General features: G+C 41.9%; 1 protein-coding gene and 1 long non-coding RNA gene across 10 annotated transcripts; one reads left to right on the top strand and one right to left on the bottom strand.

The window, feature by feature from the left end:
* Nucleotides 1-3,463: 3,463 nt before the first annotated feature.
* On the bottom strand, nucleotides 3,464-6,627 carry LOC136493612 (uncharacterized). 9 transcript variants are annotated; one of them, XR_010768390.1, is made up of 9 exons: nucleotides 6,124-6,627; nucleotides 5,925-6,030; nucleotides 5,749-5,838; nucleotides 5,566-5,670; nucleotides 5,150-5,267; nucleotides 4,980-5,050; nucleotides 4,766-4,890; nucleotides 4,069-4,668; nucleotides 3,464-3,661 (listed from the first exon to the last, which is right to left on the bottom strand). It is a non-coding gene; the product is annotated as an uncharacterized lncRNA (long non-coding RNA). The 9 variants fall into 9 exon arrangements; XR_010768388.1 differs by having other exon boundaries at nucleotides 4,069-4,895; XR_010768389.1 differs by having other exon boundaries at nucleotides 4,069-4,890; nucleotides 5,566-5,667.
* Nucleotides 6,628-6,960: 333 nt separating this feature from the next.
* Nucleotides 6,961-14,757, top strand: LOC136493610 (villin-4-like). Its single transcript, XM_066489712.1, has 23 exons — nucleotides 6,961-7,165; nucleotides 7,282-7,362; nucleotides 8,096-8,195; nucleotides 8,509-8,577; nucleotides 8,702-8,944; nucleotides 9,029-9,206; nucleotides 9,292-9,421; nucleotides 9,590-9,752; nucleotides 10,036-10,186; nucleotides 10,272-10,372; nucleotides 10,912-11,067; nucleotides 11,241-11,309; nucleotides 11,376-11,444; nucleotides 11,552-11,689; nucleotides 11,786-11,914; nucleotides 12,194-12,341; nucleotides 12,434-12,444; nucleotides 12,535-12,675; nucleotides 12,761-12,886; nucleotides 13,056-13,121; nucleotides 13,484-13,808; nucleotides 13,913-14,073; nucleotides 14,161-14,757. Exons 2-23 carry the CDS (start codon nucleotides 7,307-7,309, stop codon nucleotides 14,272-14,274), a joined length of 2,844 nt encoding a protein of 947 aa, XP_066345809.1. The 5' UTR covers nucleotides 6,961-7,165; nucleotides 7,282-7,306; the 3' UTR covers nucleotides 14,275-14,757.
* Nucleotides 14,758-15,658: the final 901 nt, after the last annotated feature.

Here is a 15,658-nt window from a genome sequence, read left to right as displayed (position 1 = left end):
CGAACCTGGATAAAATCTCGTATCTGTCTTACATCATCATCTTGTTTGTAGCTTGCGTATCTGTCTGCCGATAATCTACTACCTTAAACATATCCTTAGATAGACTGCCGACCACATTTCGTAGACACCGAGTATTTTTAGGGATTCGTGAGTGTTGTGAGTGTCGGTAAAGCTCCTGTACAGAGTGATGGATGCTATGCGCAGCTGATGTCTGAAGAGCAGTGGAAGACCCATGACGAGATCGACCTGGAGTTCCTTGGCAACCTGACCGGCCAGCCGTACACCCTGCACACCAACATCTTCGCCAATGGGTCCGGTGGCAGGGAGATGCAGTACCGGCTCTGGTTCGACCCTACTCTAGACTTCCACACCTATTCCATCATCTGGAATTCAGACGAGATCCTGTAAGCCCCTCTGTTCTTCACTACATCCACGGTGTTTTTTTTAGCAGTCGCTAGTTTTCAGTGACGAGCTAGTCTTTGCTGAAACAAGTTGTTTTCCTTCAAAAGTGAGCGAATGAGACAATGAGCTGAGTTTCAGGATCCTGGTCGACAACAAGGCGATCCGGCGGTTCAGGAACCACTGGGACGCCGGCGTCCCCTTCCCGGTGTACCAGCCGATGAGGCTGAACGGCGTGCTCTGGGACGCCGACGACTGGCGACGCAGGGCGGACGGGCGCCGTTCATCGCCTACTTCCGGAACTACCGCGCCAACGGCTGCGAGCCGAGCGGGTTCGTGTGGGTGTGCGGCCAGCAGGGCGCGGCGCCCGGCGGCGGCGACTGGTTCGACGGCGGAGCAGCTGGGCTGGACGACATGAAGCAGCTGAGGGAGGCGCAGGATAGGTACATGATCTACAACTGCTGCACCGACTCCAAGAGGTTCCCCGGTGGCTTCCCTACGGAATGTGGGTTGGCGTAGAGTACAAGTGACGGTCAGATTGTTTCATTTTTTTTCCTCTCTAGCCTAGATCTAGACTAGAGGAACGAAAACAAGAACAGATGTGCAACCCCTCAACTCATCATACGCAGAGATTGTATTATTACTCCGATGCTAGCATATACTTGGGGTGTTTAGTACCCAAAATCCAAACTCTGTGCAAAAAAAGATTCCCCGTCACATTAAACTTACGGTACATGTACGGAGTACTAAATATTGACGAAATCAAAAACTAATTGCACAGTTTGATTGTACTTTGCGAGACGGACATTTTGAGCCTAACTAGTCAACGATTGGACAATTATTACCAAATAGAAACGAAATGCTATATTGCGCTACAGTGAATTTGCCACTGCCGATTCCGGGCAACTAAACGAGGGCTTGATAGATATGTCAGCCGCTGAAATTTTCCCAGGAGTGGAGGGATGCTCAAGCAATGTTTCGATGCTCATGTATGTGGCCCATAGTTTTAAATCTATCGTTATAGATGTCGCTATAGTCCGCTATAGCCTTTTGAGACAAAGGTGCCGCTATTTGAGTTCAGGTACAATTTAGCCGTTATATTCTGCTATAGCTCCGCTATTACCTATTTTAGAGATATACCGCTAAACATCTTAACCCGCTATTTAAAACATTGATGTGGCCTCGACGTAAGCAAAGCGAGACGTGTTGTATCCTCCTATCATTAAAAAAACAATAAAATGATTTTAGCACCGAAAAGTTTTGAAATATATTTTAGTAATATATCTATTCAGTGTTGTAAAATATGATTTTTTTAAAAAAAAATTGTCAAATTTTAAATAACTTTTCGAAGGGTGAAATTTTAGATAATTTAAGAGGTAGTCAATTGCGTACCTGGTAAAAAGGTACACCTGATTTTTGTGAGCATGTTACAGAAAAGACTGGTTGTTTCAAGTTTTAACGCAGTCACTGCAGAACGCATAATCCCTTTTGGAAGTGATTCAGTTTTACTGTCGGGTGGTAAGTCTAGCGATTCGAACAACTTTTTAGTTTTGAATTTTATCATGGGAGGTTGTTAAGATAATCAGATTTTTTTTCACGATCGTGCCAAAGCACGTTTTTCATTAAGTAGAAGTAGAGTTTAACAATGCAAAGCTTGAACGGTAATTGATGATTACCGAGCCAAACGCCTACAAAGCTCACATGGTTGTGATTACAGAAGAATTATTTAGCGAGAGCCTTGAGGAACTAGCACGGCGGTAAACACCAAAGGAGGTCCTGAACCAAGCGGCTAAAGAGCATCATGCTCCAACCCAATAAAGTTCAGCTCCATGATCACGGGATCCACACCATAAGAGAATAGCACCTTAAGGGCTCATGTTTAGAGGCTGACAGCGGCGCAACAAAGATGACCTGGAATCTATCGAAAGCCTCAGGGCCTAGACTCTGCGCCATGTTTGTGACCTAGTTAGAAAAATAATGTGGGTCTCATATGTCATATCCTTGTAGCTGATACGTGGGTCTCATCTGTTGGATCCATATAAGCGTCGAGTCAACATGTCACGTCAACTACCGGGTTGGGTAAACGCTCATTTGAATATAGATGAGACCCAAACTAACTCATTTTAAGATTTTATGGGCCTATATGACACCCCTCTTTAACTTTGGAGACATATGGTGAATTTCACTCGAATGAGTTTTGATAATTGTATGGTCAAATATTTCTTGTTTTAAAGTTTCATTGTTAAAATTTAAACTTTGACGATAGTTTGATGGTAAAAAATAGACTTTTTTACAAGAGAAAAAAGAATATATAAAAGTGGTTAGGATAATTTAAAAATATTACAAGATTATTGAGGTAAAATTATCTTCTATATTTTAGGATTAAATTATTGAAAACGGTTAGAGATGGTCTTATTTATTTGTCTTAATACTTTTTGACGAGTTAGGAAACTCTATGGTTTTCAGAAAAAATTCTTGAAAACTCTTGGAGATGATCTTATTATCACACTACGTAACATAAGTCGACATATCTAAAACGGCTTTAAAACATGGAGTATCTATATAGATCTTGTTTCGTAGGATTTTCAATTGTGCAAGCGAATTTAAAAATATATTTTACATGCGAATAATATAATGACATTAAACTGCTTGGAATGTCTAGTTAACTAGGTAGGCAGGCGCGCTTCGCCACGCCCGTAGTGACTGCACATAGCTTTGGAAACAGCAATATACTCAGTAGAGTGAAGTAGATGGCAAGCGTTCACAGATTCATTAATCTATATATGTACAACAGAGTGAAGGGCCATTCAGTAAAATATACATTAGTTACATCATCAGGCATTGCGACACAAATGTTTAGGCTTCAACAGGGAGAGTATAGATGTAAACATCATGCATCATTGTAAAGAGAGGATTCATCACGATGGCATGTATGATCATTTCACTTTGATGTAGAAGTTGTGTGTACAGGTAGAGAAAAGTACAACTGACAAATTGGATACAGATCTACTCTGAACATTGATCTAAATTACTAAACTATAGACATGGGCTTGATCATCGGCCGTAAAGAAATGTCTGGTAGAAGGATACATTCATCATTCATGCGTCATAAAAAAAAACAATTTGAGAAGTACTTCTTCCAGGAACACAAGGCTCATACACGCTCTCGCAAAAAAAAAAAATACAATAAAAGCATTTTTTATCTTGAAACACCAAATGTGCAGACTTTGATGCTGCCAAGCACACTACTTTGTCCTGAAAGCTGAAAACAATTAAATAAAAGTGTAAAGGGAATATCAAATAGGATATAAAGCTATAACGGTGGAAGCATATCGTTGAAACCATATATAGGCAAAAATAGGATATAAAGTAGTACATTATGCTTTTTCAAGTGGTTGAATAGACAACTACAAATCATCATTTTAATGTCAAAAAAAGAAGCACGGCACCAACAAAAGTCAAGCAAGACCATTGAGTTCCTGCTCTGCTCACTGTAGAGTCTAAAAGTAGGCTAAAGCAAGACAATTAAAGAAGTGCCCAAAGTCACCATACTGATGATATGCAGGGCAGGCTAAACTAAGGCCGGTTGGCACATGATATTCAGATTTGTAATAGAACCAAAATAATCAACAAATAAAGTAAGAACCAAATAAAGAAGAAGGCACAAACCTGGGGACGGGCATGTTTGCTTATCAGGCATGGTTGCATACGACGAACATTCTGCGGGTCTCATTGTAGGAGTCGGTCCTTGGGTTGCCGCTGAGGAGCGTTAAGACGATGCTGGGCACGTCGCGCCACCGCCACGCACTCGCGCTGGCCCAGGCGGCGGCGGTTGAGGCAGAGGAAGGGAGGCTCCGCTACCGTGGACCTAGCGACGGAGCGGAGGTCCCGTGACTTGTTCGGCTTCCTGGCCGCCCTCTGGTGGCCTACCACCCCGGCGTCAACGCGGGGGTGGACCTTGAAGGCGGAGCACGCGGGCGTCGGCGTTAAGCCGGCCAAGGACGCGTCCCCTGATGTCACCGACGGGATGGTCTAGGGCGTGAGGAGGGAAGCTGGATCTAGGTAGCTAGGAGGCAGCCTCCGCGGCGGTGCTTCTTACGGGGCGGTGGCGCCGGCGTATGAGCGGTGGGCCTGCGATGTCACCGCTGGGGGAGAGGAAGCGCCGCAGCTAGGGGAGAGGAAGAGGAAGAAGAAGCACGGACGGAGACGGCGAGCCTCCCGTCCCGGCGATTTTTTATTACTATTTTCTTATACTACTCCATATAGCTCCTGGAATCCGCAACATGCAGTGCTTATAGCACATTGTTCTCAAGAGATGAAAATTGCAGTAGCAGAATGACATTCTGAGAGAAAATGCATTACTGACCGAGCACGGGACACTGTCAACTCTTTTCACTCTGATGGCCATGTCCTCTTATGAGTCCTTGCTGATCATTCGCTTAGAACCATTGCTAGACTCAATCAATAGCAAAAAATCAGGGCCAAGTCCTCCTGATCTTATCATAAAAAATAACCAATGATGAGAACTTTGTAAGTATGAACCTAGAAAGGGAATATGCAGTGCAGGAAAGATTACATACTGAAACATGAATCTTCTCAAAAAGCTGCACAAAGAATGACCGAACCAAGCTGTGGATGCACATCATCTTTACTGCAGCCGAAAAATACATAGTTAGTACACAAGATGCTCAGAACAACCAAAACAGGGATATGTATATCAGGTAGGGTGATCATAAGATCAGGTAGAAACCTTCAAACACTACGAAAAAATGAGGTTTAGATTTTTGAGATCGGATATAGCTGGTCGGAGCGAAGTGAGCAGCAAAGACATTTCACCATGAAGCACGGTATTAGGAGCTCGTCATTCGCTGCAGTTAGCAATAATTTGGGATGTCTTAGATTGGAACCCCTGACTATTGGAAATCAGCAAAAGATAAAACAAAATGATCAACGAAGCCTATATATCTGTTGCAAAAGCCGAGGCAAGATTAATATAGATTTTCACAAACATATCATTGACCACGAATAGAAGGACAACGTTTGTGGACCAAAGTTTGATAATGGGAATAGACGTATGTTTTCTATAAAACATTGGAACTGGTCAGTTCAAAGTGATGAGGAAGATGAATGAATAATTTGTAATTAGTGTCGAAAAGGATTCCATACCCTGTTTGACATAATTCAGCCGAAGCACGATTTCCACTAATACAAATTCCTTTTGATGACAGTGCAATGTAGGAGCAGAACTGAGGAACAATCGGAGATGTGCTGCTGCATTCCATGAAACATTGGAGACTAACTCATGAATTTACTGAGAATGATACATGCAGGGTCCCAGGCAAGGCATACCTGCAGCTAACAACGGATCCAAAAGTTGCCGTAGCGTAGCACCAGCCCCAGCAAAATCTAATAATCTTGAACCTCCTTCAGGAAAAGCTACTGGAGAACAAGAAAAAGCTTGATCAGGCAGTATGTAATAAGAAAACTACATGAGTTGGCAATATTGCTGCAACAGTACTGGGTACCTCAGTGTCCATGGCATCAACTACCCTTGCCCATGCTGACAATATTGTAATGAGATTTAGCAAAGCAACCTTCGGAGAAAGAGAGTTATTGAAATCAATCAGCGTCCTGATCATTGAAAACATGAAGAGCAGCATGGCATTATTAGAAAAAGGACATACCCAAAGGAGAGATGACGGAGAAGGAGGAGAGGGTCAGTACCGGCAGATGTAGATGCCGAGCGGAGCCGCCGCCGTCGCCGCCGGCAAGGAAGATGCCACGCACAGACGTGGGAGGCTCGTGGCGCCGCCGGATACGTCGAGCACAGGCGGCTAGGGTTTCGTCAGCATAGGCGAATGGCGCGGGAGACGGCGGCAGGGAGAAGCCACACCGCGTGGCCACCGGTGAGGCACACCCGGGCCGCTCCGTGGCCGGCGAAGCCCACCACCGGTGCCCACGCGCGGCGCTGCGCCGCTGTCCGGGGGCGCAGTCGCACCAGCAGCGCGCCGCGTGGCCATCCGGCGGCGCTGGGACCGGCCGACACGCCGCCACGTCGGGAGAGAGGAAGAGGTTGAGAGAGAGGGACGAAGGGAAGGTGGGAGCCGAGGCGACGGAGGCGGCGTCTGCGGGAGGATCGGCGGCGGTCGGGGAGACGAGCGAGTGCGAGAGGAGAGAACAAAGATTACCTGGGGCAATTTAACGAAGAGAGAGCGATTCGATGAGGACACACGCACGAGCCTACGTGTCTGCACACGATTCGGCAAAAGGAGCGAAACAGTAATCAGAGCGCTATCCGAACGCCGATTCCAGGAGCTTTATGGAGTTGTATATATGCACCGCAACTTTTCAACGTTTCTACTTGTTCTATGCTGTTCTCTCATGCAGACAAAAAAAAATGAGGCGTGCACCGCGTTGTTTTCTGTTCTCGAGTGTTGTATTGTCGCGCGTTAACGTGCTTACTTAAGAAAAAAAATCCTCCATAAAAGAAAAGAAACTCCATTTTTTTTGGTTATATAGGGCAGAAAACGCCCATCGGGATGCTGGAGCAGAAGCAGCAAACGGACGCATGCGGTCTGATTTTGTGAAGAAGCTGGAGAGAGGAGGCGCATGCGGTCGCCGCTCGCATTTTACCTTTTCTTTCTCCTGAATCCGTCTTTCACGGATGGCCATCTACTTCGCCCCGCTTCCCCCACCCCTCCCCGGATCGTTCTCTCTCCCAAGAATTCCCCAATTCGATCGGCAAGTACAGCCCTCTGGCCTCAGGTGAGAGAATGATCGGAATCCGTCGTCATCATTTTTTCTTTCGCCCTTTCCCACGCGATGTTGTTAGAACAATAACTTTTATTGCTTAATTTTAACATTCTTTTGATACGAAATCAGGTAGGGTTCTTCATCAACATCCAGCATGTCAGTGTCTATGAAGGATTTGGACCCTGCCTTCCACGGAGCTGGGCAAAAGGAGTATCCTTTTTCGCATGCTTCCCTGTACTATGTACCTTTTTCATAGCCTGACATCTTTATCTCATCGAGACGCATTGTGAGACCATAGGATGACTCAAGTGTTGATGACAAATAGCGAATTGATTGTAACAGTAAACATGCTTACCAGTAAGCAGCTAATTAGTGTTTCTGCAGGTTAGTCTGAGAAACACACAGAAGTTGCATACTGTTTGTCTGTTAAACTGTTAAAAAACACTTACATTGTCTTTTCAGTGCTCCCGGGTAGTGATTGCTCTCTAGTGTCTACTATATCTGATTTTGCTGTGAGATGCTCCTAAAGTTTGACATGATCCTGAAAATGTAAAACACATATAGTAAGTGTAATAGTTATTCAAATGTCTTGACTTCAGTATTACATGCCAGGAGCCATAAGTTCTGATGGTTACAAACTTACACTGTATGACACAGTAGAACTTTATTTGACATGAACTGTAAAACTGTCTGTCTATCATGCTGCAAGTGTTTCGCTTTAGACAAAATTAAAAGTGTAGATATATTGGGTTAGAGGGTGGCTGAACTAATCAGAGAACCTCTTGATAACTAAACTATATAGGAATGGTGATGAGGTTGATGTAAATATCCAGCAAACACTCAATCCTTTTGAAGTTTCTTTGTCATTTTGCCCTAATTAACTTTACTGCTTTGTTCATAAGAGTTCCTTCTACAAGCATTGTACTCCTTAATTTTGTTATAGCGGTCTGGTGGTATGGCGTATTGAGAATTTTAAGCCAGTTCCTGTGGCAACATCTTCACATGGAAAATTTTACATGGGTGATTCATATATCATCTTGAAGGTATGGATTTACTGATGCCTTTTTATGAATATCCCTTTCTTTAGGAAGATTATTGGTGCATCTTAATTGAAAGGTAAAATAGTTGGTCCTGCTTGAAACAAAATCTTAGAGGCTCTGAGAAATCTGTGACAAATATTTTCTCAGTTTTTTTTTTCTATTTCTCATCTTGTATCGTTTAATGTAACCCTTGATGGTGCATGATATGCTTCACTGTCCATGAAGTTCTCATCATGACAGTACAGTCTGTTTATGGTTGATCTCAGTATTACCTTTTTTTACTGCACTGAATATTGTTTCCTTATGTTCCCTGCAGACAACAGCTTTGAAAAATGGTTCCTTTCGCCATGACATCCATTATTGGCTTGGTAAAGACACTAGTCAGGTAGATTTTCAAACCTGCATCACTTGATTTTGCTCTTCACTTGATTTTGCTCTTCAGGGATATTATCCTGGTATTTTTTGTTAATTGACACCTCTCAGAAAATGTCCATTCTTTTCCTTGGTAGGATGAGGCTGGAACTGCTGCAATTTTAACTGTGGAGCTTGATGCTGCGCTTGGAGGACGTGCTGTCCAGTACCGGGAATTACAAGGCAATGAAACTGAAAGGTTTCTCTCATATTTTAGGCCTTGCATCATGCCACAACCAGGAGGGGTAGCTTCTGGGTTCAACCATGTAGAAGTCAATGATCAGGAGCATGTTACCCGCTTATATGTGTGCAGAGGGAAACATGTTGTCCATGTTAAAGAGGTGAGCTATCTAAAGCACTATATATTTTTTTCCATCTAACAAGGTTTGCTCATTTGCTGATTATGCTTTCTATTTTACGACTAGGTTCCTTTTACTCGTTCATCCCTTAACCATGAGGACATATTTATTTTGGATACCAAGTCCAAAATTTTCCAGTTCAATGGTTCCAACTCATGCATTCAAGAGAGGGCAAAAGCTCTTGAAGTTGTACAGTATATCAAAGATACTTTCCATGAGGGCAAGTGTGAAGCTGCAGGGGTTGGTAAGCAAATACATTAATGTACTAGAATATGAGAAATTCAGAAGTTGCATTTAAGAAGATGTGATAATTTAAATTTCTCTTCTAGAGGATGGGAAATTAATGGCTGATGCGGAAGCTGGTGAATTTTGGGCTTTGTTTGGTGGCTTCGCTCCTCTTCCAAGGAAGACACCTTCAGAGGATAAGGAAGACAGGGAAATCGCCATCAAATTGATATGGTATCTCACTACCATTTGTTTTAAAAGATCAATACCATTTTTCCCATGTCCACAAAGCATCAGTTTTAGTTGTCAACAAGAACAATAATATACTAAATTATGCCATCTGTTAGATTAAATTTCTCTTGAAATTATGAAATTGAATGAATTATTTATTTGACTTCCCAGCATCAACCAAGGAAAATTGGAACAAATTATTTTTGAATCCTTGGCGTGTGAGTTACTTGAGCCAAACAAATGCTACTTGCTTGACTGCGGTGCTGAAATGTATGTTTGGATGGGCAGAAATACTTCTTTGCAAGAAAGAAAGGGTGCGAGCAATGCTGCTGAGGTATCTGCATAAATTACTTACGCATCTTCATTATATTTTTTTGAACGAATGCTTCTTCATTATATTCACTCTAAGATATTATTAAAAAAACAGTTATTTTACTCTCAAATTTAAGGAAAGCTAGTTACTTCACTCTCAAAATGGAAAGAGCTAATTATTTTTCTTGGGCTCACTACTCATAATGATTATTTTGTAAAACATTTTTTTCTTAATGTTCACAACATGTTCATGTTTTACAGTATTATGCATCTGTGCACGCTCAGTTTCTTTTATCTCTATACAGAAACTACTCATTGATGATAGCCGAGCAAAATCACATGTTATCAAAGTGATCGAGGGATTCGAGACAGTCATGTTCAAGTCAAAATTTATTGAGTGGCCACCCACACCTGATTTGAAGTTATCATCTGAGGACGGAAGAGGCAAAGTTGCAGGTTATTGTCTACATATTATCAGTTCCAGGGCAAGATATCGCTAATAGCCAAATTTCACACTTTTATCCACTGTTTCGTCTTGCAGCTCTCCTCAAAAGTCAAGGATTAGATGTTAAAGGCTTGATGAAAGCCGCACCTGTAAAAGAAGAACCCCAGCCTTACATTGATTGCACAGGTCATTTGCAGGTATTATCTTTTTCAACTCTTATAGCTCTTTGTGCAAGGTGCTAAGTACCTTCCTCTTGGTTTTGGATCTTTTTAGATTCCATCCCAAACCTACCCCAACTTTCTTGAAACCAAAGGCTTTGCTGTTTTTTGCTAGTTATCTCCCTAAGGTTGTGTTCTAGCTCCCAACTGCACTTTTTTCTCAAACACGCAGGAGAGCTGCGCGTCATTTCATTAAAGGTAGATAAAAAAAGGTCTGAATACATGCCGAATTCCAAGGCTTGGTTAGTTGAATTTTACATGCACGTATTTGGATAAGCTCCCAACTGCACTCGTGCAAGCTAAACAAAACTACCTTGAATATACATGTATGCAAAATATGCCATCTGGATGACGGGATTCCTAATATCCCAAATTCAACCATACCATCGATCTACACCCATCTCCTTTGATATCTGCCTTCCAACCAAAGTTAATAGGCAAAAGTTTGCCATAGCATTCATCCATTTATTTTAGGTGCAAGTTTCATGGTGGTTTTGTAACCTGTCTATTGGCATCAGGTATGGAGGGTGAATGGAAATGGCAAGACTCTTCTTTCAGCTGCTGACCAATCAAAATTTTACACTGGGGATTGTTACATTTTTCAATACACATATACTGGAGATGACAAGGAGGAATGTCTTATTGGAACTTGGTTCGGGAAGAGAAGTGTTGAGGTAATATCTGCGCACAAAATCAACATCAGTAATGGTTTCAGGAATTTAAACCCACACGGATTTATTTAAGTCAAGGGATATTTTCATTGTTCCTTGTTGTATCTGCCTATGTTTCTAATAAATGTGTTTTTGAGTCAAGTTGCTCCTTGTGAATTGATCTTACTTGCTTTCAGGTGGAGAGGGTGTCAACGATGTCACTGGCTAGCAAGATGGTTCAGGCTGCAAGGTTCCAGGCTGTCCAGGTAATTCTCTAAATATTTATATCTTAAATCATATTTTTGGTCTCTAATTTATTTTTTAATGCACAGGCTCGGCTTTATGAAGGGAAAGAACCAATTCAGTTCTTTGTCATATTTCAAAGTCTTCAAGTGTTCAAGGTTTGCCTCAAGTTAGCAGTCAAAATCCTTTGACCTGTTCTGAAAAATCTCAATACTTCATGTTGAATGTTGTATATGTTTCCTCTCTGTCTGAATTTTCAATATAGGGTGGCCTTAGCTCTGGATACAAGAACTTTGTTGTTGAAAATGATATTGTGGATGACACTTACTCTGAAGGTGGGATTGCCCTATTCCGGATTCAGGGTTCAGGATCAGAAAACATGCAAGCACTTCAAGTAGACACGGTAAGTTTGGCATACTTTGGTTTGTCAAGATATTTATGAGAACATTAGTCTTCTCTTCATAAATGAGCTTCTTAATCTTTCTCATCTTTTTGTTAGCTGGCTTCCTCCTTAAACTCGTCCTATTGTTACATTCTACACAATGGAAACACCGTGTTCACATGGACTGGCAACGCTACGACCTCATTGGATCATGACTTGGTTGAGAGGCAGCTAGATGTAATTAAGGTCTGAATATTCTTTCTCATTGGGGTGAATACACCTTTGTACTTATGCAGATTTCCTGATGATTAGCACATTCGTAATTTGGTATCAATGTAAAACCTTGACTAAAACCCCTCTGCAAAGGTTTTCCATGTTTCTGATAAAAAAAATAGTCCGAGTATGTTATACATGAAGCAATGCTCAATGGCGCTTTTGTTTGTGTCACATGTTCTGCGTATTTGAATTCATTATGCTTTTCATTTGTCTTAACTCTTCTTTGTGCTTCTGTTTTTTATTGTACAGCCAGATCTGCCTTCCAGGTCACAAAAGGAGGGGAGAGAAACCGACCAATTCTGGGAACTACTGGGTGGTAAATCCAAGTATCCAAACCAAAAAGTTGGAAGAGAAAATGAAAGTGACCCCCATCTTTTCTCATGCATCATATCCAAAGGTAACTGCACACAAGGATTTTCTAGGTTGAATTCACTGTTCAACGTCTGCTGACACTTCTCTTCTTTGGCTACTAATGTTGTTGTCGTGAAGGCAATATAAAGGTAAGGAAAACAAAGATGTCAAGGTTTTATCGCTAAGTGCTTTCTTGATTTCTTGTCTAATACAAACATTGATTTTAAAATGTATATCAGGTCAAAGAAATACACAACTTTACTCAGGATGATCTGATGACAGAGGATGTTTTCGTTCTTGATTGTCACTCAGACATATTTGTTTGGGTTGGCCAGGAGGTGGATGCCAAAGTGAAATCACAAGCTATGGATATTGGAGAGGTTAAGCCAAAATTATCCTCCATAGTCTAATTAGTAATTACAATTTTTATTTGTTTCTCACTTTCTTTGTCACTGTAACTGCCAGAAATTTCTTGTTCATGATTTCCTTATGGAGAAACTATCACGAGAAACACCAATATTCACTGTGTCAGAAGGTAGCGAGCCACATTTTTTTACTAGATTCTTCAACTGGGACTGCGCAAAATCTCTTGTAAGTAATCTTTCAAAAAAAAATCTCTTGCAAGTAGTTTATGTGTCATGTACTTGCTTATTGTGAATTAACACCAATTCTATTCCATGAGATTTACACCTATGTATTCCTGCCTGCTATTTAGCTTTGGAAATTAATTCATCTTTACACTTCTGAATTTTTGTTGCAGATGCATGGCAGTTCATACCAGAGGAAGTTTGCTGTCCTAAAGGGTGGAGCACCTCCATCGCTGGAAGTAAGTCTCAAACAAATGATCTTCCAGTAGCTCGGTGGAAATCATCTTCTACCTGCTTCTTGTGAATTTAGTATTAGTTTCTATCCCAGTATTTGGTTGCAAATTAACTTTTTATTCATGGTCTGTTTATTGATACTTTTGCCTTTTTCGACACTATTAACTTCTTGTGCGGGTATATAGATGATCACAAATTCAGGTTTTCAGCATTTTAAGTAGGACTAGTATGTCATTTGTATGATTGAGCCTCAACATATATATGCTGACCATAAGGTTTCATAGAAGGACTACAGGGTGGCTAAACTGGTGTCTGAGTTCAAGTCCACTATCTAAAAGCAACTCTCTTACTATCTCCATGTTTTCAGAAACCAAAACGACGAACACCAGCATTTATGGGAAGAAGTTCAGGACAAGATAAATCTCAGCGTTCAAGAAGCATGTCCACTAGCCCGGATCGTCCACGTGTTCGTGGAAGGTCTCCAGCCTTCAATATGTTAACTTCTGCCTTTGAGAACACAAGCAAAAGCAATACTAGGAACCTTTCCACCCCTCCCCCCGCTGTGAGAAAGCTTTTCCCAAAATCTGGAGGCCCTGAACACTCAAGGGTGTCACCCAAAAAATCAGCTATCAGTGCCCTCACCAGCTCTTTTGAAGGTCCCTTGAAAAGTACAATACCAAAATCGGTAAAAGGTATAGTGAATACAGCTCTTTAAATTTCAATTCTGACAGAACATGGATAGCAAATGTTCCAGTTCCTTATCTCTCCCGTTTCTGAATCTTTTTGCAAAACTAAGCGAGCCATGAGCCAGAGAAGGCGATACAGGGGGAAGGTGCCGCAAGCGGTGCAAATGAAAACGAGCAAGAAGATGATGAAGGGCGCACGATCTACCCATATGAACGTCTGACAACCACAGCTGAAGATCCTGCCCCTGACATCGACTTGACCAAACGAGAGGTGACAAACTGATATCTTCCACCTTCCATTCGCATACATTTGTCAGGTCAGATGATGATGCCATTTACTGTTATCAACTAAATGCAGGCCTACTTATCGTCAGCCGAGTTCAATGACAAATTCAACATGACAAGGGCGGCGTTCTACAAGCTCCCCAAGTGGAAGCAGAACAAATTGAAGTCTGGTGCCCAGCTTTTTTAGCCTGGCCGCGGTCGTCTCGACTCCTGAAAACTGTATCCGTTTGTGAGGAGTGAGGGCACCAGTTTTCGTGTTTAGAGCTCCTATTCTTTTCGAAAGTTGTCCTTGTTCTTCCCATTTACAGGATCTAAGATTCATCCAGAGCTCAACAGGTTTGGAATTCCAGAGCTCACTTCTGTTGTGGGCTCTTTGGATCATATGTTGATTCTTTTTTTTCAGTTTGGTCAACGTTTGTGTTCTGGGCTTCTGTGGTCAGCAAAGGTCGTCACGATTTGAGATACTTGTACTTTGGCGCAATGGCACAATAATGTACAGGAAACTGACTAAACCGATGCACAGACGAACCAAGGCGGCCGGTGCGCATCGTCAGTCATCGCGTAGTAGCCGAGTTAGCCACAGGGCCGACAAATCCATTATCCATTTATCCATGAGGGGAAGCTTCTGTCCCTTGCCCTCTAGAAGGAAGCCTGGCTCGCACTTCGATGGCAACGACTTGCACAGAACTGGATGGGACGGATGCTTCCGAATGCCGGTATAGGCATCATCGGCGACGCTGACACCGGCTCGGCATTTTTTCTCTGTCGTCCCTCCGTATTTTTCTTTTTTTATTAAGTATATCTTCTTATATATAAACATAAAAACAAATGATAAATTTTGATATTATGGGTATTTGAACTTTGACATTTTCCTCATAAACAAATATTATCACTAAATTATCGATATAGTTTTGATTAAGAATAAAATTATCTTGGTAACAGGACCAGTCGATGATTCCGCTAATCAAATCGTAAAACTAAAATCATGAGCAATTTGTTACCCAATCTAAATATTTTTGTTGAGGTCAACTATGGGGGATCCAACCAACACCCAATCTAAATATAAATAAATGTACATCTCAGTTGTACATACGAATTAGAACAACTTGTGTCTAATAATATGATTTGTACTCATGTGTGATCACCGTCATACGAATTAGAACAAAGTCCGACTCCAAGATATATTGGTTTCTGTTGCAACGCACAGGCACATTTGTTAGTAATGTATATAATAGGTAAAATTACACATGAATTTCTCATGCATACCTATATAATTGGCAAAATTAGGTCCTGGACACTAAAAAAAGAAAGCCTTTGCTGCAACGCATAAAAAAACTTGTCTTTATCCAAACACACTAAAACTCTTTGGTAATTGGGTCCTGGACACTACACCTCTTATTATAATCGTTTTAATAGAAATGTACGCGAAAAGACAAAATTATTCCATCCTATTCTCTCGTTTCCCCTGCTATCGAACAGGATGGCCAAAACGGATCGAGACTTCCTCGCTGCGCCGCTCCTGCTGCTCCCGAGACACGCTCGCCAGCTCCCTCCGTCCGACCGTCTCCTGC

This window comes from Miscanthus floridulus, chromosome 11 (genome assembly GCF_019320115.1).
Source record: "Miscanthus floridulus cultivar M001 chromosome 11, ASM1932011v1, whole genome shotgun sequence".
NCBI lineage: Eukaryota > Viridiplantae > Streptophyta > Magnoliopsida > Poales > Poaceae > Miscanthus > Miscanthus floridulus.
Note: the sequence above shows the minus strand (reverse complement) of the source record. Positions and strands in the feature narration are given on the sequence as shown.

What these genes read in the sequence shown, in the direction of transcription:
- LOC136493610 (XM_066489712.1), top strand. Translation starts at nt 7,307, where the DNA reads ATGTCAGTGTCTATGAAGGATTTGGACCCTGCCTTCCACGGAGCTGGG. An exon ending in GTGTGAAGCTGCAGGGGTTG is followed by an intron (nt 9,207 to 9,291) that starts GTAAGCAAATAC and finishes TTTCTCTTCTAG; the next exon opens with AGGATGGGAAATTAATGGCT. An exon ending in GAGCACCTCCATCGCTGGAA is followed by an intron (nt 13,122 to 13,483) that starts GTAAGTCTCAAA and finishes CCATGTTTTCAG; the next exon opens with AAACCAAAACGACGAACACC.